The sequence below is a fragment of the Anolis sagrei genome, chromosome 11 (assembly GCF_037176765.1).
Source record: "Anolis sagrei isolate rAnoSag1 chromosome 11, rAnoSag1.mat, whole genome shotgun sequence".
NCBI classification, from domain to species: Eukaryota; Metazoa; Chordata; class Lepidosauria; order Squamata; family Dactyloidae; genus Anolis; species Anolis sagrei.
This window is the reverse complement of record NC_090031.1, coordinates 34,014,389-34,039,939: the sequence shown is the minus strand read 5'-3', so window position 1 is coordinate 34,039,939 and position 25,551 is coordinate 34,014,389. Positions and strand designations below refer to the sequence as shown.

Genomic DNA, 25,551 nt, shown 5'->3' with positions numbered 1-25,551 from the left:
TTATTTATATCGTATTTTTATTTTGAAATTTATCAGTAACTCCTTTATTTCCCACCTTCGGTTTATACTCGAGTCAATAAGTTTTCCCAGTTTTTTTGTGGTAAAATTAGGTGCCTCGGCTTATATCCGAGGTTGGGAGGGTATCCTCATGCTTTAAGTACGCTTCGCTTTAGGCATTTTCTAGGTGACGGTTTTGATGGATGATTTGTGAGAATGGACGTGTGTCTTTGTCAGGAGCTGAACAAGCGGCAGACGCAGAAGGACCTGGAGCACGCCATGCTGCTTCGGCAACACGAGTCCATGCAGGAGCTGGAGTTCCGGCACCTGGGCACCATCCAGAAGATGCGCTGCGAGCTCATCCGCCTCCAGCACCAGACGGAGCTCACCAACCAGCTGGAGTACAACAAGCGGCGGGAGCGGGAGCTGCGCCGCAAGCACGTCATGGAGGTCCGGCAGCAGCCCAAGAGCCTCAAGGTGCGCCTCTTGGCTCTCTAGGTCTGGCTCGGCCCCATGCTCTTTTAATGCATCCGAACCTGTGTCTTGGAATGTTGACTCAAGGGGACCCTATAGATTTTGTAGGTTTTCTAGGAGAAACCTGAGATGGTTTTGCCTCTCAAAGAGAGCCTACAGGGCCTGGTATTCTTGACAGTCAATCATTGACAGTCAATTTATTTTATTTATTTACCTTACTTATATACCGCTGTTCTCAGCCCGAAGGCGACTCACAGTGGTTCACAGAACAAGAGACAGCAGAATTCAATATTAAAGTATAAAAACAGTTATCAACTTAATACAATTGCACAATTAATAAATAATAAACAATTAACAATTACTACCATAGCCATTCACCATCGTCTCATCATCAAAAACATGATCTGGATTCGTCATCCAATGATCCATTCCAGTGTTCACTAACCAAACATTGCACTCATTATTCGAACGCCTGCTCGAATAGCCAGGTCTTCACTTTTTTGTGGAATACTACTAGAGATGGTGCTAGTCTAATGTCGGTAGGAAGGGCATACTACTACTACTGATGATGGTAATAATAATACTAGAAATCCTACAGCTTGGTATTCCTTGGCAATCAATCAGTCAATTAATGTACTACTACTACTACTAATACTACAATAATAATAGAAGAAGAAAACCTACAGTGCCTGGTATTTCTTGGCAATCAATCATTATACTACTACTACTACTACTACTAATAATAATAATAATAATAATAAAGAGCCTACAGTGCCTGGTACTCCTTGGCAATCAATCAAGCATCTTAATCTACGACTAATAATAATACTAATAATGTAACAACAACAACAATAGAAGAAAGCCTACAGTGCCTGGTATTTCTTGGCAATCAATTATTATAATATTAATACTACTATTACTACTACTAGTACTAATAATAATAATAATAAAGTAATAATAATAATAATAATAATAATAATAATAATAAAGAGCCTACAGTGCCTGGTATTCCTTGGCAATCAGTCAAGCATCTAAATCTACGAATAATAATAATAATAATAATAATAATAATAATAATGTAACAACAACAACAATAATAGAAGAAAGCCTAAAGTGCCTTGGATTTTTTGACAATCAGTCATTATAATATTAATACTACTAATAATAGTAATAATAAAGAGCCTACAGTGCCTGGCATTCCTTGTCAATCATTCAATCAATATAACAACATTAATAATAATAATAATAATAATAATAATAATAATAGCCTACAGTACTTGGTATTCCTTGTCAATCAATATAATAGTAATAATAGTAACAACAACAACAAATATTATTTTTTATTTGTTCCCAGCCTTTTCTATCAGCTCAAAAAGTTATTGCCCCAGTCCAAAGGCAAAGAGCTGTAAAATACCAAGAATCTTAAAATTCAGAGTGAATAAGGAAGGGCAGACAACCAAAGGTTATTATCACACTTCCACAAATAATAAAAACATTATAAATGACAGAAATAAGACTCTGCCCCTGGTTTAGTCTAGAGACACAGGCCAATCCAAGGCTTGGTTTGGGAGCAGGGTGGTGGGCAAGCGCTTGGTGCTCCTGACCTTTTGTGAGCCTTGGGCTGACTCTTTTCCCCGCTCTTTGTCCTCAGTCAAAGGAGCTCCAGATCAAGAAGCAGTTCCAGGACACCTGCAAGATCCAGACGCGGCAGTACAAGGCCCTGCGCAACCACCTGCTGGAGACCACCCCCAAGAGCGAGCACAAGGCCGTCCTCAAGCGGCTCAAGGAGGAGCAGACCCGCAAGCTGGCCATCCTGGCCGAGCAGTACGACCACAGCATCAACGAAATGCTCTCCACGCAGGCCGTGAGTCCCTTCTTCCTTCCTTTTCGGGGTGTTGGGACAATCAGACGAGCTTAAGCGGCGCTCGGTTGCCTTCTTGCGGCCTCTCGCCCACCCGTTGCCCTTCCTGTCTTGCAGCTCCGGCTGGACGAGGCGCAGGAGGCGGAGTGCCAGGTCTTGAAGATGCAGCTGCAGCAGGAACTGGAGCTGCTGAACGCCTACCAGAGCAAGATCAAGATGCAGGCCGAGGCACAGCATGACCGGGAGCTGCGGGAGCTGGAGCAGCGGGTCTCCTTGCGCAGGGCCCTCCTGGAGCAAAAGGTAGCCTAAAATACCCCTCCCCGGCTTGTTTCGGCGGTCCCTAATTTCTCTACTTACAGGTCAAGCTGTTTTCGAACTGCTTAGGTCAACAGTAAGCTGGGCTGAGAGTCAGGAACTCACACTGACCCAGGGCTTTGAACTGGCAGCCTTTCTGTTGGTAGATCTTATCATTGCTGGGGATTTACTAAAAGCTGTTTTCAAACTACTTAGGTCAACAGTAAGCTGGGCTGAGAGTCAGGAGCTCACACTGACCCAGGGCTTTGAACTGGCAGCCTTTCTGTTGGTAGATCTTATCATTGTTGGGGATTTATTAAAAGCTGTTTTCAAACTACTTAGGTCAACAGTAAGCTGGGCTGAGAGTCAGGAGCTCACACTGACCCAGGGCTTTGAACTGGCAGCCTTTCTGTTGGTAGATCTTATAATTGCTGGGGATTTACTAAAAGCTGTTTTCAAACTAGGTAGTTCAACAGTAAGCTGGGCTGACAGTCGGCAGCTCATGCCTACCCAGGGCTTTGAACTGGCAGCCTTTCTATTGGTAGATCTTATCATTGCTGGGGATATACTAAAAGCTGTTTTCACTCTATGTGGGTCAACAGTAAGCTGGGCCGACAATCAGAAGCTCATGCCTAACCTGGGCTGACAATCAGCAGCTCATGCTCATGCAGTTTGCAATGATAAGATCTACCAACAGAAAGGCTGCTTTGAACTGGCAGCCTTTCTGTTGGTAGATCTTATCATTGCAAACTGCTTAGGTCAACAGTAAGCTGGGCTGACAGTTGGCAGCTCATGCCTACCCGGGGCTTCGAACTGGCAGCCATTCTGTTGGTAGATCTTATTGCTGGGGATTTACTAAAAGCTGTTTTCAAACTGCTTAGGTCAACAGTAAGCTGGGCAGGGAGTCGGGAGCTCACACTGACCCAGGGCTTTGAACTGGCAGCCTTTTTCTGTTGGTAGACCTTATCATTGCTGGGCTGTGCTAAAGCCCCGGCTTCCCTCTCTTCTGTTGTGCCCAGATCGAGGAGGAGATGCTGGCCCTGCAGAACGAGCGGACGGAGCGGATCCGGAGCCTGCTGGAGCGCCAGGCGCGGGAGATCGAGGCCTTCGACTCGGAGAGCATGCGCCTGGGCTTCAGCAACATGGTCCTGTCCAACCTCTCCCCGGAGGCCTTCAGCCACAGCTACCCGGGGGCCTCGGGGTGGTCCCACCAACCTTCAGCGCCGCCGCACCCGGGACCGCACTGGGGACACCCCATGATGGCGCAGGGCGTGCCGCCCCAAGCGTGGGGCCACCCCATGATGCAAGGCGGCGTTGGCGGGGGCGGCGTTCCCCAGCCGTGGGGCCACCCTTCGGGCGCCATGGCGGGGGTGCCGCGGGGGAGCTCCCTGGGGGTGCGCAACAGCCCCCAGGCCCTGCGGCGGACGGCGTCGGGGGGGCGGACGGAGCCGGGCATGAGCCGCAGCGCCAGCGTCACCTCGCAGATCTCCAACGGGTCGCACATGTCGTACACATAATGACAACACGGAGCCATACATGGCAACTGCGCGCCAACGTTTATGGGGAGGGGGGAGTTTAACTAATTGGGATGTCATAGCGTTCGGCCTCAAAGTGGTGTCCTCTCTCAATCTCTCTGCGTAGCGGGTGTCCCCTTCTCTCCCAATCAGGGATTAGCCAAAATGGGGGGCCGCCCCGTCCTCCGATGTCACCCCGACCCCCTCCTCTCTCTTCCCATTCCGTTGCGAGGAATGCGGGTCCGGCGAGGGGAGTGAAGCCAAGTTTCGAGAGAGGGATAGCGCAGGTGCCGTGTCCCCCGATTGCACTAAGCGCGGAGCCGCTGGAGCGCTCTGTGGCGGCACTGCACTAGTCAAACGCACCTGCCCGCAGTTGCGCACGTGTGTGTGAGTATGAGTGTGTGTAAGTCAGTCAGTACAGAAGTGGTTTGGGGAATGGGATCGAGGCTCCGAGCGGCCTTCTTCCTCAGCGCGTCATACTGTGAGATCTCCTCCTCGTTCCGCCTCCCCTCTTCCAAACCCTTTCCGGAGGTATTTGTGACAGATGCCATAAACGAAAACAAAAGATACAAACATGCCATCGGTCGGCGAGGAGCTCCTCCTCTCTCTGACACTACATTTTTGCCACAAGGTCGGGTTTTTTGTTGTGTTCTCCTTTCGAAGCCCGCCTTTTGGGCTTGCCAACGTTCCTTCCCGCCGCGGAACGATCAAACCCGCATTTTGCACACGGTTGCGAAGGGGAGAACCTCTTCCCACTATTTAACCAGAGCCTTAGCTTCTAAGGGCACCCATAGGGATCCAAAAAACTGGGATCTTTCCAACCTCAGCGCAAGAGAAGCCATGGGTTGCGTTGGGAAATCCATTCGGGGAAACTTGTGCAAGGTTCCGTTCACTACAAGCGTTCGTTCGTTCGTCTGTCGCGCAACGAAAAGCAAAACACTAGCGACTCTCTCTAGCCTTTTTTGCCTTCTAACATATCTCTAGGGCTTTTCTTCTCCGTTTCCCCTCTTGCGACGGGTTTACGTGCGCAAAACGCTCTCGATGCGGGTCACGCTGCTGCTCGTTTCGTGTGGCCTTCCGCTGTGTCCGTGTTGTGCTGGGATTTCCAACATGTGACGAATCTCCTTTCCAGCCATCAGAAAGGCGCTTCCCATCCTTGAAGTCAGCCAGGTGTAGTCCTTCTCTCATATATATATATATATATATATATATATATATATATAGTGAAGGATAATGATAAACACTGCAAATTGTATGTGGCTTTCCGCTGTGTCCGTATTGTGCTGGAATTTCCAACATGTGACGAATTCCAACATGTTACGAGCCGAAATTGTATGTGGCTTTCCGCTGTGTCCGTATTGTGCTGGAATTTCCAACATGTGACGAATTCCAACATGTTACGAGCCGAAATTGTATGTGGCTTTCCGCTGTGTCCGTATTGTGCTGGAATTTCCAACTTGCAACAAATTCCAACATGTTACGAGCCATCAGAAAGGCGTTTCCCATCCTTGAAGTCAGTCAGGTGTATTCTCTCTCTCATACATACATACATACACACACACACACACACACACACACATATATATATATATATATGGTGAAGGATAATGATAAACATTGCAAGTTGTGTGTAGCCTTCTGCTGTGTCCGTGATGTGCTGGGATTTTCAACATGTGACGAATCTCCGTTCTAGCCATAAGAAAGGCGCTTCCCATCCTCGAAGTCAGTCAGGCGTATATATATATATATATATATATATGTGTGTGTGTGTGTGTATATATATATATATATATATATATATATATATATATCTATATCTATATGGATAATGATAAACACTGCAAGTTGTGTGTGGCCTTCTGCTGTGTCCATATTGTGTTGGAATTTCCAACATGTGACGAATTCCAACATGTTACGAGCCATCAGAAAGGTGTTTCGCCATCCTTGAAGTTAGTCAGGTGTAGTCACACACACACACACACACACATATAGAGAGAGAGAGAGTGAAGGATAATGATAAACACTGCAAATTGTATGTGGCTTTCTGCTGTGTCCGTATTGTGCTGGAATTTCCTATGTGACGAATTCCAATATGTTATGAGCCATCAGAAAGGCGCTTCCCATCCTTGAAGTCAGGTGTATTCTCTCATTCTCACACACACACACACCACACACACACACACATATATATATGCGTGTGTGTGTGTGTGGGATGAAGGATAATGATAAACACTACAAGTCAACTCAGTAATATCCAATTTTGAATATATAGAATAGGGAGGCCACATTCATTCACAGAAAATGTCATTTTCATGGGGTCTTGGAGGTATTTTTGCCCCGTTTTTAGGCCTAGGAAAAGCCTTTTTAAAGAAACGTGGCAACGATACCTTCGTGGTCTGTGTTTGGAAAGGTCTTCCCCGCCGCGTGCCACTTTTTGCTGCTCTTGAAGGTCTTGCTTTTGGGCCGCCCCATATTTATATACCACGGTGCTATCAGAGAATGTATTTATGCAGGGCAGCGTGGAGAGGTTTTATTTCCCCGTCCCCGCTTTGCTGACGCACAGACCCAAATCAATCCAATATCTGTCATTTTGAGGAGAATTGTGGGGCAACCGTTCCCATCTCTATACAATAATAATGCGGACCAGACCCATGCCTGTTCAGTGCATTAATTTGAAAAGTTTGCAAAAACTAAATATGTGGAGAAAGCCGGAGATTGGTCAAGAGCAAACTAAATATTCTGGTCGCAGTAGGTTTCATTTTAGCCTTGTCTGCGGGTAATGTGTTTTCCGAGAGTCCTGTGCTTTTCCGTACAGATTCAAGGCGTTCTTTTTCTACTTTCCTGCTCCGAGTTTGAGGCTTTTCCCAACCAACTTGTTATCTTTGTTCATTGTTCTCGCCTTCCCGGTGGATTTTGCTTCGGTCTCGTCCTCCCATTCCCTTCCTCCTGGAAATAGGAAGTGTCCCTCTCTTTTCCCGGCTCCTTCGAGGTGGAATGATCACTTCCAAATGTGATTTGGAAGAGTTTAAGATACGAAGTCGAGGAATTGTGGCCAAGCGGATTCATTTGGCACCTCTTTCCCATTCAGTAGCTGTTGGAAAGCCTGACCTCCAAGTGCCATTTGGGTCTAGGATAATATTTGCTTTTCTTCTTCTTCCTGTATCAAGAGCCATATCAGAACAAGTCGGAGATAATGACCACTTCTTTTCCTTCCAACTTTCCCTAAAAGTTGAGTAGCAAATGCATCCGTTTCGTAAGAAAAGATTCCCAACGGCTTAGAGAATTATACAGCTGTGCCTATTTTGTGTAATTTTTGTGAAATGCGGTCTGTGTTCCATCCAGAAATCTTCCAGTTTCCTGCCGCGAAGATGAGTTTCTTTGAAATGAATGGATTTGCATCTCAAGATCGAAAAAGTGTTGTTTTATTCCCCTGGTTTAAACAATGCAGAATCAATGCAGACGGCTTTAATGCAATGTCTGGCCTCCTTTGCATATATGTTTTTTGAGAACTCTATCTGTGCAAGCCATGGGTAAACGGGAAAGGGTTGCGTCCGCAAACGAGGCCTCGTTTGAACACAAAACGAAGGTCTCAGGAACAACGGCACATCTCTTCACCTGTAGACTGTCCCAAATTCATTTCCGTCGCCCAGCCAAAAATAAGAACCATTTTGAACCCACCTTTCTTCTTGAGGATCAGAATGCTATTCTCTCAAGTCTTGTTGTGCAATCGCTACCTCTCCACACTCTTTGTTTCCTATTCCCCCCACCCTCGATTCCCAACATCCTGTTTTTACGGGAAAAATGGGGTATTCCTCATAGTCCTCAAGTCATCCAAGGAACCATTTCCCAATGAATGATGCTCCAAAACAGGGAGAAAAATGTCTGACCCAAAGGTGTCTAAGTCTAGCCGTAGACATGTCTTCTAGCACCTGTTCTCCTGGGTCTCTTGCCTTTTAATACTTTTGATTCAAAGCCAAGAATCCTAGCAAACCCAGATTTTATTTTGTTTATATATAAATAGCCTCTGCGATCCATCATTCTGGCCTGGTGTGAGATGTGAATGGCGTACATTTTAGCATTGAAGCAACCGCTCGCTTGGAGATCCTTTCCAAAACACAACAACCAAGGCTTGACGTCTGATGTGCTATTCAGACACCCAAAAGCATCTTGAATGTATCCTCTTTTTATTCCCTAGCTGTCCTATTTATTACTACCCCTCATATCATTATATTTCCCCATCTTTTTATAGTCACCATCTGACATTATCTTTGAACGAAAACTTCACCGACGCACAACGCTGTTGGATTTTCTCTTGCCGATCTCCGATCGGTTCCATCCTTCCCTCATTCATGGCTTCTTCCTTCGCTGGGACCTTGATTGGCAACACAGGGTGCCGTTGGATTTCCTCTTGCCGATCTCTGATCAGTTTCATCCTTCCCTCGTTCACAGCTTCTTCCTTTGCTGGGATCGTAATTGGCAAATGCAGAATGCCGTTAGCTATCCTGTTGCCGATCTCTGATCGGTTCCATCCCTTCCTTGTTCACAGCTTCTTTCTTTGCTGGGATCCTGATTGGCAAATGCAGAATGCCGTTGGATTTCCTCTTGCCGATCTCTGATCGGTTTCATCCTTCCCTTGTTCTCGGTTTCTTCCTTTGCTGGGATTTTAATTGGCAACACAGAATGCCGTTGGATTTTCTCTTGCTGATCTCCGATCGGTTTCATCCTTTCCTTGTTCACGGCTTCTTCCTTCGCTGGGATCTTAATTGGCAACACAGAATGCCGTTGGATTTTCTCTTGCCGATCAGTTTCATTCCTTCCTCGTTCACGGCTTCTTCCTTCGCTGGGATCTTAATTGGCAAATGCAGAATGCCGTTGAATTTCCTCTTGCCGATCTCTGATCGGTTCCATCCCTTCCTCGCTGGGATATTAATTGGCAAATGCAGAATGCCGTTAGATATCCTGTTGCCGATCTCCGATCGGTTCCATCCCTTCCTTGTTTACGGCTTCTTCCTTCTCTGGGATCGTGAATTATTTTTACATTACTGTTCACAGTCCTAAAAAGCAGGGTGTACCCCTTTTGCCAATGTGTTGTATGTGTAATTGTGTGAATCGGGAGTGAGGACGAAGCCCTTCTGCAACGAAACACCCCCAACTTGTGTGTCGCATTCGCTGTGAAACAAATGGCATCTTTTGGTTTTGGCAAAGGACAGCTGTGTGGAGTGAGTGCCCAGGAAAGGGGGAATCTGGCGTATCGGGTGGGTTCCTTTTTGGAGAGGATAAGAACACAAAGGGAAGGTTAGTTGGTGGCAGAATAAGTCCTCCAGTTCGTTTGAGTCCATGGCTGCCGTACCAAAAAGCGATCAAGAAGGATGAATGCCTTTGTGTGATACCAAGAAAGAGAAAAGATGTTTTCGTACCTTTAGAAACCCCTTTCCAAGTGAGTTCCCATTTCTTGCTTGCCAAGAAGGAAGGAGAAAAGATGAGCCATTTTGGAAAGAAGGAAAGGGGAGAAAGGCTTTCCGGGAAAGTTTTGCCAAAAACGAAGGAGAAAAAAATGGCCTTTGAGCCTCCGAAAGAATCCTTCCTTCTCTCCGCTTCTCTTTTTTGGGGTGAGCCATGTTATCAAGAGAGATGGGAGAAAAGATGGAGTTTGAGTCTCCAAAACAGGCCTTTCCAGACAAGTTTATACTTTTCACTCCTCATTTGTTTTGGCGAGTTGTTTAGGAAAAAATGTGGAAGTGGGGAAGGAAAACTCCAGCATCCGAAATAATCCTTTCCAGGCAAGTTCCTTCCTTTTTGGAAGGGAACCGTCTCTTCAAAAGAGTGGAAGGAAGAGGGAAAGATGAGTTTTAGTATCAAAAAATCCCTTTCCGGATTCGCGCATTCGTTCTCCCCATTCCTCACTTTTTTGGTTGAGCCATATTGCCAAAAGATCGGACGAAAACGCGGGCCTTTCGGCATCCGAATAACCCTTTCCAGGCGAGTTCCTTCCTTTTTTGAGAGGAGAGTGGAAGGAAGGGGGAAAGATTCGAGTTTTAGTATCCAAAAATCCCTTTCTGGATTCATGCGTTCGTTCTCTCCGCTTCTCGCTTTTTTGGTGAGCCATATTGCCAAAAGAAAACGCTGGCATTTCGGCATCCGAATAACCTTTCCCAAGCAAACCCATCCTTTCCGAGTCGCGTTTCGTTGGATCTTACCGAAGAGCGGTCTCCAAAGGTGCGTCCGGTGAGCTCCTTACCCCAAAATTGCTATCATCCTCCGGAGCGTTTTGAAGGTTGGCTTTGGAGATCGCAATCCAGAAAACCCGAAAAACGTTCTTTTTTTCCTCCGAACACGGACCGGCGTCGTCGGCGTCTCTTGTACGATAACAGATTGTCAGTATTCCGGTTCTTTCTTTCTTTCCGGTGCAAGACCTTACAACATAGCTCTCGTATATATATATATAAATATATATATATAAATATATATATATAACCTGTATGAATTGTATAGATTGTGCATTTAATAAAAGAAGCTGTTGTCGGGAGGACGGGAGGAGGAGGAGGGCGGCTTTGGTTCAGGAGATTTGGAAAAAAGAAGACGATGAAAAGCCAGAGAAAAGAGAATCCTATGTAATATTTTGTTTGTAAGTATCCTTTGTATCCTCGCAAAGGAAAACGTTTAAAATAAATGAGCTGTAATAAAGTAAGTTTAGTAAGATCGTGGGTCGCCCTGGGTTTCTTAAAGGACTTCAGTCGGGGCTTTCTCGGCCCTTTGTCTTCGCATTGAGTAGCCATTCAGCTTCAAGATCTGGCTGCTTACTGCCTGGAGGAATCCTTTGTTGGGATTCAACGGATCAAGGAACATGGGGTTTCTTAAAGGAGCTCCGTTGGGGCTTTCTCGGCCCTTTGTCTTCGCATTGAGTAGCCATTCAGCTTCAAGATCTGGCTGCTTACTACCTGGAGGAATCCTTTGTTGGGATTCAAGGGATCAAGGAACATGGGGTTTCTTAAAGGAGCTTGGTCGGGGCTTTCTCGGCCCTTTGTCTTCGCATTGAGTAGCCATTCAGCTTCAAGATCTGGCTGCTTACTGCCTGGAAGAATCCTTTGTTGGGATTCAAAGGATCAGGGAACATGGAGAGTAATTCAACCAGAGAAATCAGCCATAGCAAACACTTGATGAACCAACCTGGACACGGCATATTATTTGGGAACACAGAAATGCTGGACCACTCTCACAACCACCAGGTCAGACTACACAGAGAAGCCATTGAAATCCACACAAAGCACGTGGACAATTTCAACAGAAAATGAACCAAATCCAGCTAAACTCTAAAATCATAACAGTAAATAAAGAGCAATATTCAAAAATGGGAATGCCAGACAAGAAACAATCCGGAACAGCTGATCACCCCAACAAAGGATTCCCCCAGGCGGTAAGAAGTCACACCTTGAAAACTACTAGGCCATCAATGCTCATCAAGGTGGCCAATTGAAACATTCACACCTACCTCCAACAGACAAGAGTCCTTTCTCCCACCCTGGACATCATTACACAGATACATACACAGTCCACTTGCCCAATTTCCAACAGAGCTCTATGCAGATGCCCTCACTCATTGACTTTGCAGCCTCAAGGTTACTCAATGCCAATCAAGCTGGCCAATTGCAACATTCCCACTTGCCTCCAACAGACAAGAGTTCCTTCTCCCACCCTGGACATTATTCCACAGATATAAAAACCCCATTTTCCTAGTTTCCAATCGACCTCACAACCTCTGAGGATGCCTGCCATAGAGGTGGGCAAAACGTCAGGAGAGAATGCTTCTGGAACATGGCCAGACAGATTGGAAAACATACAGCAAACCAGATAATATATTAATATAATAATATTTAAGGAGGTGTGTAGGGTTTCCTTGGGAAAAGAGAAGGCTGCCTGTTGGAAGCGCCGCAAAAAAGACTCCAAATTCCAGCCCTCATTAATATAATAATAATAATAATAATAATAATAATAATAATGGTAATTTAAATAATATACTACTATATAATAATAATAATAATAATATCTGTTATTTATGGAGGTGTGCAGGGTTTCCTTGGGCAAAGTGGAGGCTGCCTGTTGGAAATGCCTAAAGGCAGCTCTCAATATAATAATGATAATTTAAATAATATTCTAATATATTAAAAATAATAATATCTATTATTATTTATGGAAGTTTGTAGGGTTTCCTTGGGCAAAGAGAAGGCTGCCCGTTGGAAGCGCCTCAAGAAAGACTCCAAATTCCAGCTCTCACTAATATAATAATAATAATAATAATAATAATAATGGTAATTTAAATAATATACTACTATATAATAATAATAATAATAATAATAATAATAATAATAATAATAATAATATCTATTATTATTTATGGAGGTGTGCAGGGTTTCCTTGGGCAAAGTGGAGGCTGCCTGTTGGAAACGCCTCAAGAAAGGCACCAAATGCCAGCTCTCATTAATATAATAATAATATGATGATAATTTAAATAATAGTGGGTTGTTGTAGGTTTTTTCAGGCTATATGGCCATGGTCTAGAGGCATTCTCTCCTGTCGTTTTGCCTGCATCTGTGGCAAGCATCCTCAGAGGTTGTGAGGTCAGAGGTACTGAGGATGCTTGCCATAGATGCAGGCAAAACGACAGGAGAGAATGCCTCTAGACCATGGCCATATAGCCTGAAAAAAACCTACAACAACCCAGTGATTCCGGCCATGAAAGCCTTCAACAATTTAAATAATATACTAATATTAAATAATATTAAATAATATACTAAATCTACAAGCATGTGGACAATTTCAACAGAAAGGAGGAAACCATGAAGATGAACAAAATCTGGCTACCAGTATTAACTCAAAAATTACAACAGCAAAACAACAGAGGGGAAACAAACAGGCACATAAAATCACTCTCAACAAAAGATTCCCCCCAGGCGCTTCCAGGCCATTGAATGCAAATCAAGGTGATCAGCTGAAACATTACCCTGGTCATTCCACAGATATATAAACCCATTTTTCCAAGTTCCAACAGACCTCACTCCCTCTGAGGATGCTTGCCATAGATGGAGGCGAAACGTCAGGAGAAAAATTGCCTCCAGAACATGGCCATATAGCCCGGAAAAACCTACAACAACCCAATATACTAATATATTAATATTAGTATATTATTTAAATTATTATTAATGAGAGTTGGCACACCTCCATAAATAATATCTATTATTATTTATGGAGGTGTGTAGGGTTTCCTTGGGCAAAGAGAAGGCTGCCCATTGGAAGTGCCTAAAGGCAGCTCTCATTAATATAATAATAATAACAATAATAATAATAATAATAATGGCTTTCAGACTGGTTTTGCCAGGCCTCCTCCGGTGTCCTTTAGAGGCCTGGCTTGTGTTGGGAGTTGTAGTCCCCCAAATGAATGGGAGTGATGGGGATTGCTGTCCAAAATTAAAGCAAGAGGGAAGAGGTTGCACTTTGGGGAGGCGCCAGCAGGTGGCGCGCGGGGACGCCTTTGAGCCCTGGCAAGAGCGTCGCCGCCGCCTTCGGAGGGCCCGGATGGGGGGACTGGAGGCGCCCTGGTCCCCTCCCGGCTGGGCCTCCTTCCTGCTTCCCGGGACGCCCTTCTCCCGGTTCTTCCTATTCCTCTTCCTCTTGCTCTGCAGCCTAGTCTCCGGAGAGGCAGAGAAGGTAAACTCTCTGGAGAACAGCCTGCAAAATAGAACAAAGCTGAGATTTGGACTGCAAAGCCCATCATCCCCCAGCCCAGGGCTCTCTGGAAGAGATGGGCAGCGTTTGGGAGGAGGGAAAGACAACTCCAGAATCCCAAAGGGTGCCCGGGAGTCTCCCTGGAGGACAAATGGGAGTGTTGCCATTGGCCACCTTGATTAGCATGGAGTGAGTGGCCTGGCAGCTTCAAAGCCTGGCTGCTTCCTGCCCGGGGGAATCCTTTGTTGGGAGGTGGGAGGAAGAACTCTTGTCTGCTTGAGGTAAGTGTGAATGTTGCCATTGGCCACCTTGATTAGCATTGAGTGAGTGGCCTGGCAGCTTCAAAGCCTGGCTGCTTCCTGCCCAGGAGACGATCCTTTGTTGGGAGATGTTAGCTGGCCCTGATTGAGTCTGATGAACCAATGTGATTTGAGAACACAGAAATGCAGGACCTTGCTTAGCATTGAATGGTCTTGCTGCTTCAAAGACTGGCTGCTTCCTGCCTGGGGGAATCCTTTGTTGGGAAGTGTTAGCTGGCCCTGATGAACCAATCTGATTTGAGAATACAGAAATGCTGGACCTTGCTTAGCATTGAATGGTCTTGCAGCTTCAAAGCCTGGCTGCTTCCTGCCCAGGGGACGATCCTTTGTTGGGAAGTGTTAGCTGGCCCTGATGAACCAATCTGATTTGAGAATACAGAAATGCTGGACCTTGCTTAGCATTGAATGGTCTTGCAGCTTCAAAGCCTGGCTGCTTCCTGCCCAGGGGACGATCCTTTGTTGGGAAGTGTTAGCTGGCCCTGATGAACCAATATGATTTGAGAACACAGAAATGCTGGACCTTGCTTAGAACTGAATGGTCTTGCAGCTTCAAAGCCTGGCTGCTGCCTGGCTGCTTCCTGCCCAGGGGAAATCTTTTGTTGGGAGGTGTTAGCTGGCCCTGATTGATTCTGATAAACCAACCTGGACACAGCATTGAATGGTCTTGCAGCTTCAAGGTCTGGCTGCTTCCTGCCTAGGGGCAATCCTGTTTTTGGGAGTGTTAGCTGGCCCTGATTTATTCTTGTCTGGAATTCCCTTGTTTCCTGAGTGTTTCTCTATATTTACTGTCCTGATTTTGAAGTTTTTTTAAACTACTGGGAGCCAGATGTTGTTCCTTTTCATGGTTTCCTCCTTTCTCTTGACATTATCCGCGTGCTTCTTGTGGATTTCAATGGCTTCTCTGTGTAGCCTGACATGGTAGCTGTTCTGCCTTCTCCAATAATAGGCTTCATCTCCCAAAAAAGGGATTCCCCCAGGCAGGAAGCAGCCAGGCCTTGAAGCTGCAAGGCCATTCAGCCAACTGCAACATTTACACTTCTCTCCAACAGACAAGAGTTCTTTCTCCCACCCTGGACATCATTCCAGGCAGGAAACCATCAGGGCCAGCTAACAGCCCCCTACAAAAAAAATTCCCCCAGGCAGGAAGCAGCCAGGCCTTGAAGCTCCAAGGCCATTCAATGCTAACCAAGCTGGCCAATTGCAACACTCACACTTGTCTCCAACAGACATATAAACACCACTTGCCTAGTTTCCTTCACAATCTCTTAGGACAAAAATAAATAAACCCTGTCCCTTTAAAAGACGCCCATGGATCAGAGGAGTGGGGCAAAGGCTTCTCCCCTATTGGCTCCTTACTAGTGACGTAGCTCCACCCTCCTTTGTGGCAGCCAATGAGAAGCTGCCTAGCTGGCAGCCTTAAAGGGACCGCCTCTTCAAGCCTTAAAAAAGGGCATTTGTCTCATTTGTTTTCTCTTAAGTGGCAGAAAATTTGTATTTTTTCCCCCCACTGCGTATGATGAAACTTTATCTCCCATCACTCGGCACCAATGCAAACTACAACTCCCATCGGGAGTTTTAGTTTGCATGGAATGACCATTGTGATGATTGCAATATTTGATTGTGTTTCTCCTCCTTCCTGATTTCAGGAAAGCAAAGCGATTTCCCCAGAATCGGAAAAAGTCAATCACTGGAACATTTCCCCCAAAAGGTAAAAAATAAAACATGATTTTGGAGGATTTATATACGATACATGTGCATATACATAAATACACACACACACATGTACATACACACACACACACATGTATATATACTTATATATGTGTGTATATACACATATATACATATATACACATATGTGTGTGTATGTATGTATGTATGTGTATATATATATACACACACACACATATATATCTGAATGACTACAATTCACACACACACACACACACATATGTGTGTGTATACACATATATACATATATACACATATATATGTGGTGTGTGTGTGAATTGTAGCAATTCAAATATATATGTGTGTGTGTATATATATATATATATATACACACACACATTCACACACACACATATATACACACACACATATATATACATATATATACACACATATATACACATATATACACATATATGTGGTGTGTGTGAATTGTAGTCATTCAGATATATGTGTGTTTGTATATATATATATACACACACACATACATACATACACACATATACACACACACATATATACATACATATATATGTGTGTGTATATATTTATATATACACACACACACATATATATCTGAATGACAACAATTCATATCCCTTGTGAGTGGATGATAGGAGTCACCTATAAAAGGTAAAAAGAAAGGTAATATTTGCTTGTATTTACTCAGCTGTGGATGATGGGAACCTGTGGATATGGGGGGACAAGGGAAGGTTTGCATATTGGTAAGTTGTATCCTCTAACTCAGAAAGAAAAGAATAAGCATTGAGTTGCTGTAAGTTTTTTGGGCTCTATGGCCATGTTCAAGAAGCATTTTCTCCTGATGTTTCACGTGTGACTTTGTACTGCCTGGGGGAATCCTTTGTTGAGAGGTAATTAGCTGTCCTTGATGGCTTCTTGTCTGGAGTTCCCCTGTTTTTGAATGTTGTTCTTTCTCCCACCCTGGACATTATTCCACAGATAATGGAATTGGCCACCTTGATGAGCATTTAATGGCCTAGCAGTTTTCAAGGTTTGATGTCTTACTGCCCGGAGGAATCCTTTGTTGGGAGGTGATGAGCTGTCCCTGATGGTTTCTTGTCTGGAGTTCTCTTGTTAGGATTTTAGTTTTTAAATACTGGTAGTATTCTCTCCTGACGTTTCGCGTGTGACTTCTTACTGCCTGGGGGAATCCTTTGTTTAGAGGTGATTAGCTGTCCCTGATGGGTTCTTGTCTGGAGTTCCCCTCTCTTTATTTACTGTTAAGATTTTAGAGTTTTTAAATACTGGTAGTATTCTCTCCTGATGTTTCACGTGTGTCTTCTTACTGCCTGGGGGAATCCTTTGTTGGGAGGTGATTAGCTGTCCCTGATGCTTTCTTGTCTGGAGTTCTCCTGTTATGATTTTAGAGTTTTTAAATACAGGTAGTATTCTCTCCTGGGAACCACAACAACAACAACAACTTGGGGACTGCCTGAAGACTTAGTGGAGCCTAGAACAGCTTTCTTGTTACTGTCTTATTTATTGTTTTTAAATACTGGTAGTATTCTCTCCTGGCGTTTCGCGTGTGACTTCTTACTGCCTGGGGAAATCCTTTGTTGGGAGGTCATTAGCTGTCCCTGATGGTTTCTTGTCTGGAGTTCCCCTGTTTTTGAATGTTGTTCTTTCTCCCAACCTGGACATTCCACAGATATATAAAAACCCAATTTTCCTAGTTTCCAACAGACCTCACAACCTCTGAGGATGCCTGCCATAGATGTGGGTGAAACGTCAGGAGAGAATGCTGCTGGAACATGGCCAGTCAGCCTGGAAAACTCACAGCAACCCAGTGATTCTGGCCTTGAAAGCCTTCGACAATACAATAAGCACTGAGTCCTTATGGGGAGAAAGACAGGATATAATTAATGGTTTTAATAATAATAATAATAGTAATAGTAATAGTAATAGTAATAATAATATTTTTCCTCTTTTATAGCGTGTCAGCTTATGAGGACTTCGGTTTCCGCCGTCTTAAGGTAAGATGGAGGCCAAAAAAAGGCAAATAGTCCATTATTCCCTCCCTAAGAATAGTAAATATTCCAATTGACATGAAGAACCACAACAACAACAACAAGTTGGGGACTGCCTGAAGACTTAGTGGAGACTAGAACAGCTTTCTTGTCACTGTCTTATTTATTGTTTTTAAATACTGGTAGTTTTCTCTCCTGGCGTTTCGCATGTGACTCCTTACTGCCTGGGGGAATCCTTTGTTGAGAGGTGATTAGCTGTCCCTGATGGTTTCTTGTCTGGAGTTCTCCTGATATGATTTCAGAGTTTTTAAATACTGGTAGTATTCCCTCCTGGCGTTTCGCATGTGACTTCTTACTGCCTGGGGGAATCCTTTGTTGAGAGGTGATTAGCTGTCCCTGATGGTTTCTTGTCTGGAGTTCTCCTGTTATGATTTCAGAGTTTTTAAATACTGGTAGTATTCCCTCCTGGCATTTCGCATGTGACTTCTTACTGCCTGGGGGAATCCTTTGTTGAGAGGTGATGAGCTGTCCCTGATGGTTTCTTGTCTGGAGTTCCCCTGTTATGATTTCAGCCTTTTTAAATACTGGTAGTATTCTCTCCTGGCGTTTCGCATGTGACTCCTTACTGCCTGGGGCAATCCTTTGTTGAGAGGTAGTTAGCTGTCCCTGATGGTTTCTTGTCTGGAGTTCCCCTGTTATGAGTTCTCCCATCAAAGGGATGGGACTGAGGGTATTTCTTCTTTGTAAACAGGTCTCGCAGAACCTATTTCGAACAAGGCGGCACCGTCAGGGGGCCTCGAATTGGCCAAAGCAGCTTTTGGGTGGATTCGGACGTTTGACCGGTCAACCGGAGATGATGACGACGATTCCGCCCGTATCGAAGCCTGAGACCCCCGTCTCGACCCCTGTCTCGACCCCAGAGGCCAGGCCGGGATGCCGGTGCCCAGAGGAGTCCAAAGCGCAGCAGGGGAAGGCAGGGGAGGTCATTCGGAAGGGGGTCCGCGTCCCGACGCCTCGGACGGAGGAGGCCGCCTGGGCCGCCAGCGCCTTGACCTTCCTGCTGGTGGCGCTGACCCTGGCCGTCCTCTACACCCGCCTCCACCGCAAATGCCGCCGCGGGCGAAGCCTCTACTGGACGGTCAGCGGAGAGGAGGACCGCGAGACTGTGGCTGGTGAGTCCAGTTCAAACGCCTTCTTCCATGCAAGGAAAGCACAATCAAAGCACCCCCAACAGATGGCCAACCAGCCATAACAACAATTTATTATTATTATTATTATTGATAATAAATAGTAATAAAGAGTTATTAATAAGGGTTTATATATTTGTGGAATAATGTCCAGGGTAGGAGAAAGAACTCATGTCTGTTGGAGGTAGGTGTGAATGTTGCCGTTGGTCACCTTAATTAGCCTTTAATAGCTTTGCAGCTTCAAGGTCTGGCTGCTTACTGACATTATCTTTGGAAAAATATCCAGGGTGGGAGGAAGAACTCATGTCTGTTGGAGGTAGGTGTGAATGTTGCCATTTAAAAAGTGTGTTGTACTATTGTCAATGCTCATGTTATTTTCTACGTGATTTATTTTAATTGCATGTATTGTTGTTGTTATTGCTTGTATTATTGTGTTGTGGGTTCGGCCTCATGTAAGCCGCACTGAGTCCCTTGGGGAGATGGTAGCGGGGTATAAAGTATTGTTGTTGTTGTTAGCATTTTAATAGTTTTGCAGCTTCAAGGTCTGGCTGCTTACTGCCATTATCTTTAGAATAATGTCCAGGATGGGAGAAAGAACTCTTGTCTGTTGGAGGCAAGTGTGAACATTGCCATTGGCCAACTTGATGTGCGTTGAATGATCTTGAAAACTTCAAAGCAAGGTTGCTTCCTGCCTGGGGGAATCCTTTGTTGGGAGCTGTTAACTGGTCCTGATTGTTTCCAGTCTGGAATTCCCCTTGTTGTTTGAGCATTCCTCTTTATTTACTGTCCTGATTATATATATCATGACATACATAATTATTATTTATATGATTATTAAATACGTCGATATACGGAGAAGGACCCATATACCGGGTTTTGGTTCAAATTCACGGCCAAAAAAGGAACAAATATAGTGTTACGTAGTGTAATTATCATGGTCAGTAATGTATTATTATAAATAATAATGCATATTATTATATATTAATAATAATAACAGTAATATGCTGAAATGAGTCTCAAAGCGGATCACGTTATAAATACAGTAGTCTCGCTTATCCGACATGTCGGATAAGCGAAGGTTGGATAAGCGAGACTACTGTAATAGCAATAACGATTCGAAAAGTACACTATGCAGAACGATGGGAGTTGCAATCCCAGGCCATGTTTTCCATCTCCTTCCTCTGCAGCGGTCATCAAGCGGCGGCTGCTGTCCTCGCAGATTCGGCGCAAGAAGCGGCCGAAGCAGCAGGAAATCCCGGTCTCTACGTCCAGCGACAGTTCGGACTAAAACCCGGACCCCGCTTTGAGGGTCTTTGAACCCGGTTCGGCCTACCTAAGAAGGGAAACACGTTGCCTTCGGAGGAGCCGGCTCCTCCACGCCGTAATCCGCTTTTCCTACTATTTTTCCCCCTTGTTTTGCTACTCAATAAAGTATATTTTCCTAGGTAAACAACCCCTGAGCGTGATATCTGCGGGCACGTACCTTGTGCCTGAGACCATCCTTTGTGAAGCAAAATCAACACATCACGATCCGAACTTTTCCGATGCTCACATCTCCGTTTTATTTACAAGACCAAAAAGGATTCCGGCGCAACGCTCGGACCCCAAGTCCATCGGTCAGTGGTCATTGACCCCAGTTTTCCCTCAGGGTAAACATAACAGGAAAGAGGGGGGAAAGATGGCCGGGCGGGTGGCGGGGGGAAATTGGAAGGTTTTGGGGGGAGTTAAGTCTTGGCAGCACCCTGAATTTTATTTTTTTTCCAGTGTTAACACTATTGAGAGACGAGAGATAAATACAGTGGCTTGGTAATATATATGTATAGATCTATACATACATATATATATATATAATGCACAGGAGGAGGGAGGTACACATACATACAGTTCCACGCACTATATATGGGGGAGCGAACGATTTGGGAGGGGGCTCCCCATTGCGAGTCCCGAAACTGCCCTAATTGGGGTCAGGTCCGAAGACGGAGCCTCACACCGCGCATTGCGTTATGGGGTATTTACATTATGTATTACATCGCTTCGGCCCCACGGAGAAGGGGGGATAGTGTCCCCCTGCCCCCCAATGAGCTGTCTGAAGGGTAAGGACACTTCCATTGGGGTCGCGGAGTCCAATGGATCGGTTAGAAGGGGGTCCGGGGAATGGGTTAGTGGGGTATTTACATAGCATGGGGCACCCCAAACCACAGCATATGGGGAGGGCTGCCCCCCAAATGACTCATTAAGGGTAATCCAGCCCTAATTGCAAGGACACTTCCATTGAGGCTCCCACAGAGAAGAAGGGGTGAAGGACACTTCCGATGGGGTCACAGTGCCCCATAGAAAGAGATGTGGGTTACAGATAGAGAGTTCCCCCCTTGGGAACGTGGGTGGACGATCCCTTTGGGTCATGGATGAGATAGAAGGAAATCCCCCTCCTGAGTTATGGGGTGTTTATGTGGCCAAACTATGGCGTAAGGGGTACATTTGGAAAGCTCCCCCCATACTCCTACTAACCCAACCCTGGGCAAAGGACACTTCCATTGAGATGTGGGGTAGAGGAAGAGAGCCCCCTTTCCTTGGGGTTACGGGGTATTTATTTACATTGCAGACCCATCAAGTATTGTGGCGGAACGGTCCTCGGATGAGCCGTCCATCCCAGTGGTGTTGCCCATGGATATATTGGGGTACAGAATTGGAGCCCCCTTTGGGTTAGGGGATATTTACACGGTCAACCCACCAAGTGTTGGTGAGGGGGCGGGGAAGCAATCCAGCCCTTTGAGTGAGCCAAGGACGGTCCCTTCGTGAGTCCCTTCGTGGTCGCCACATTCACAACAGGGGTCCCTTCGTGGTCGCCACATTCAAGCCGGGGTACAGGAGGGCACCCCTGCCTTCGGGTTATGGGGTATTTACATGGCCAAACCACGGGACACGTTGGGGACGGGTGTCCTCCATACTCACAAGGTGATCCAGACTCGCAGAGGATAGGTCGCAGGGTCAAGAGGGGCCTGGGGTACAGAACAAGTGTCCGCTCCCCCCCGACCGGGCGCTTTCACTGCTTCTTCTCGCGGGTGGTGATGGTGACCAGCTGCTTGGCGGCCTTGGCGATGTCGTAGGCGCACTGGATGACCTGCTGGGTGAGGAGCTGGTAGTCCACGGCCGCCCCCGGCTCGGGCGGCACCGTTTTGCGGCACTCGCTCTGCAGGCGGAAGGCGCTGGCGTTGAGCAGCCGCAGGGAGCTGCGGACCGTCTCCAGCGCTGGTTTCTGCAAAGGACGGAAGTTGAGGAGCAGCTCAACGGAGAGCCAACATTTGGGATACGGAGGGGAGTATATATATTATATGGATTCATATTATGGATTACATATCCCATGTTTCTTTCCTACCTTGGGGAAAAGGGAGGCCATTTCCGTGACGGCGGCGTGGATCTTCTCCGAACAGGGAACGAAGCTGCTGGGGGGAGAGGGACAGAGTAAGGGCCAGAAAAGACACCCACGTCGATCCATAATTGACTTATAGATATTATTATTATGATTGTTGCTTAACAAATATTATTATTATTGTTTTATCTATTCTAACTGTTGTGCTCCACCTTGAACTGTGAGGTGAGGCAGGTAATAAATATGTATATCTGTATGTGTGTGTGTATATATGTATATGTATGTATATTTATATGTATATAAGCTATCCCCAGCCATGCGTTGCTGTGGCCCAGTCGGTCTATATGTGTTTTGTGTGTGTATATATATGTGTGTGTTTACATATGTGTGTATGTGTATATATGTGTGTATGTATGTATATGTATATATATACACACACATATGTAAACACACACATATATATACACACACATATATATACACACACACACACTAGCTGTCCCCTGCCATGCGTTGCTGTGACCCAGTCTGTCTATATGTGTTTTGTATATATATGTGTGTTTACATATGTGTGTGTGTGTGTATGTGTGTATATATATATATATATACACACACACACATACATACATACACACACACATACATACACACACATATATATACACACATACATACACACTCACACATATATATATACGCACACACACACATATATATATATACACACACACACTAGCTGTCCCCTGCCATGCGTTGCTGTGGCCCAGTCTGTCTATATGTGTTTTGTGTGTGTATATGTGTATATATGTGTGTTTGCGTGTGTGTGTGTGTGTGTATAGCTTCGCGCATATGTTGTAATGTGTTTTTGTTTGTTTTTTGGCTTTTTAAGTCCCTTCTGCTGTGTTTTTATGGGTGATGGTCACTCGTTGGCCTGAGAGGTGTCTTGTGTCCAAATTTGATGTCCATTCGTCCAGTGGTTTTTGAGTTATGTTAATCACACAAACAAACATTACATTTTTATTTATATAGAAGATACACGCGCACACACACACACACACACACATATATATACATACACACACACATACATGCCACGTAGAGGCAGGTAATAAATAAATTTTATATTATTGTTGTTATATTTTTTTGTTATTGTTATATTAGTGTGTGTGTGTGTAGCCATTAATGTGCAATCCACTAAAAATTTACTCACTCTCTCTCTCTATATATATATACCTATACACACACACACACTATGAGCCATTGCCGGTAATAAATAAAATAGTTATTATTTTTATTCCTATTCTTATTTATCAATAATTGCCACAAAGGGGTGTGTGTGTGTGTGTGGTGTCCTGGGGGTGCTCCTGCGGCCCCCCCTCTCTCCCCGTGCCCCCCCGACTCGGCCAAAGGGCTTCCTGACCTGTCGTGCTTGAACTCCTGGGCAGCGCGGAGGAGTTCCTGGATGTTCTTGGTCACTTGCTCCGTCTTGAGGATGACGTCCTCCGTGCTGGGCAGGCCCGGGTCCAGGTCCCCTTCCAGGGCGTCCGGCTCCGGGTGCAAATCCTCGTCTTTGGCCAGGTCCAGGAAGCGCTTCCCGTCCATGCTGGGAGCCGGGAGGAAGGAAAACAGTCAAAAGGGGTGGGGCCATACTAAAAGGGGCGGGGCCACCGTCAAAGGGATGGAGTCACAGTCGAAAGGGGTGGGGCCACAGTCATGTGGGGCAGGGCCATCGACAAAAGGGCGGGATCACAGTCAAAAGGGGTGGGTAGACTCAAAAGGGGTGGAGCCACCGTACAGGGGGCAGGCACACAGTCAAAGGGGTGGGGCCATAGTCAAAAGGGGCGGTGTAGTGAAATTGCTACTCTATGTTAAATTTTTGGTGTATAGCTCTATGTTTACATATGGCAGATAGGGAAGAATAGGCACAGATAGGGTAGCAACAGCAGAGATAGGATTCATTTGCATATGGAAGCCGATTGGTCATATGCAGATTAGCGTAGGCCCAGGATTTGAAAAGGCTGCTAGGCCAAAATGACAGTTGGAGAGAGAGAGAGAGAGCTGAACATTTCAAGGGGGCGGAGCCAAAGTTTAAAAACAGGCAGTTAGAGAGACAAAAGAGTTAGTTAGGAATTGCTGTTTGTGAAGTGAGTTAGGGATTCCTGTTTGTGAGAGACAGGAACTTCTGTGAGAGAAAAGAGTTAGGAACTCCTGTTAGAAATAAGCAGTTATGAAGATGTGTTAAAGACTTCTGATATATAGAAGCAGTTACTTAAATAGAGCTCAAGTTTTAGAAACATAAAGAAAGCCAGTGGTGCTTTAGTCAGAATATAATTTCAGTCAAGAGTGTGTACAGCAAGTAACATGTTTGTGAATGTGAAACATTGAAAGTCTATTTCAGAAAAGTAAACCAAGTATATTATACTGACTGAAAGCCTCAAGATTGCAACAAAACACAAATGTAACCACAAGCGTTGGAGCCAGAAGTTATAAATAAACTGTGTTACTTTGTTATACAGAAGTGTGTCTCAGTGTCTGTACAAAGGTTAAACAGAACACAGAAAGTCCCAGCCAAGATAAAAGAAGAAACTGAATCATTATAAGAGTAAAGAGGGCTATAGTCAATAGGGGCGGGGCCATACTTAAAAGAGGGCAGGGCCATCGTAAAAAAGGTGGAGCCCCAGTAAAAGGGGTGGGAGCACAGCCCAAAAGGGGGTGTGGCTACCATCAAAGAGGTGGGGTCACAGTCAAAAGGGGTGGGGCCATAGTCAACCTCCGCAGGGATACCTCAAGGGCAAGTCCCCTCCTTGCGTGTTGTCGTAGTCGCTGTCCGTTCCGCTCCCGTGCCGATCCAGTTTTCCAGTCTGGAAAGAAGAAGAGGAGGAGAAAGGGGGAGGAGTCACGGGGCAAACGTTTACCCTGCCCCCAGAATACCACCCCCCCGAAAAAAAACTCACCATGTGCCGCCCTCCGTCTGTGGGGCAGGAGACCAGCGGGGAAGACGGCGGGAAGGGCATTGAGGAGATGGAGCCGCCCTTCCGGATCTGAGCGGGGAGAGAAGAGCGGGAGTCAGACCCACAAGAGACCTGGGGTCGGGG

At 45.5% G+C, this 25,551-nt stretch overlaps 3 protein-coding genes across 9 annotated transcripts in view; 2 read left to right on the top strand and 1 right to left on the bottom strand.

The window, feature by feature from the left end:
- TAOK1 (TAO kinase 1) overlaps positions 1-4,366 on the top strand; it is a 51,652-nt gene extending 47,286 nt beyond the window's left edge. For 3 of the 4 annotated variants that reach the window (XM_067472190.1, XM_067472191.1, XM_067472192.1), the window contains 4 exons: positions 235-474; positions 2,123-2,335; positions 2,450-2,632; positions 3,646-4,366. In XM_067472190.1, coding sequence (XP_067328291.1) covers positions 235-474; positions 2,123-2,335; positions 2,450-2,632; positions 3,646-4,143 — 1,134 coding nt within the window. In that variant the 3' untranslated portion in view covers positions 4,144-4,366. The remainder of the gene's footprint in view (positions 1-234; positions 475-2,122; positions 2,336-2,449; positions 2,633-3,645) is intronic. The other variant, XM_060756684.2, reaches the window with a different exon arrangement.
- Positions 4,367-18,755: 14,389 nt separating this feature from the next.
- TP53I13 (tumor protein p53 inducible protein 13) lies at positions 18,756-20,374 on the top strand. Its single transcript, XM_067472258.1, has 2 exons — positions 18,756-19,071; positions 20,274-20,374. The coding sequence occupies exons 1-2, from the start codon at positions 18,756-18,758 to the stop codon at positions 20,372-20,374; spliced, it is 417 nt and encodes a 138-aa protein (XP_067328359.1).
- Positions 20,375-20,623: 249 nt separating this feature from the next.
- Positions 20,624-25,551, bottom strand: part of GIT1 (GIT ArfGAP 1) — a 28,424-nt gene continuing 23,496 nt past the window's right edge. For 2 of the 4 annotated variants that reach the window (XM_067472186.1, XM_067472188.1), the window contains 5 exons: positions 25,411-25,497; positions 25,241-25,317; positions 23,877-24,059; positions 22,463-22,529; positions 20,624-22,342 (listed from right to left, as the gene is read on the bottom strand). In XM_067472186.1, coding sequence (XP_067328287.1) covers positions 22,130-22,342; positions 22,463-22,529; positions 23,877-24,059; positions 25,241-25,317; positions 25,411-25,497 — 627 coding nt within the window. In that variant the 3' untranslated portion in view covers positions 20,624-22,129. The remainder of the gene's footprint in view (positions 22,343-22,462; positions 22,530-23,876; positions 24,060-25,240; positions 25,318-25,410; positions 25,498-25,551) is intronic. The other 2 variants (XM_067472187.1, XM_067472189.1) reach the window with 1 other exon arrangement.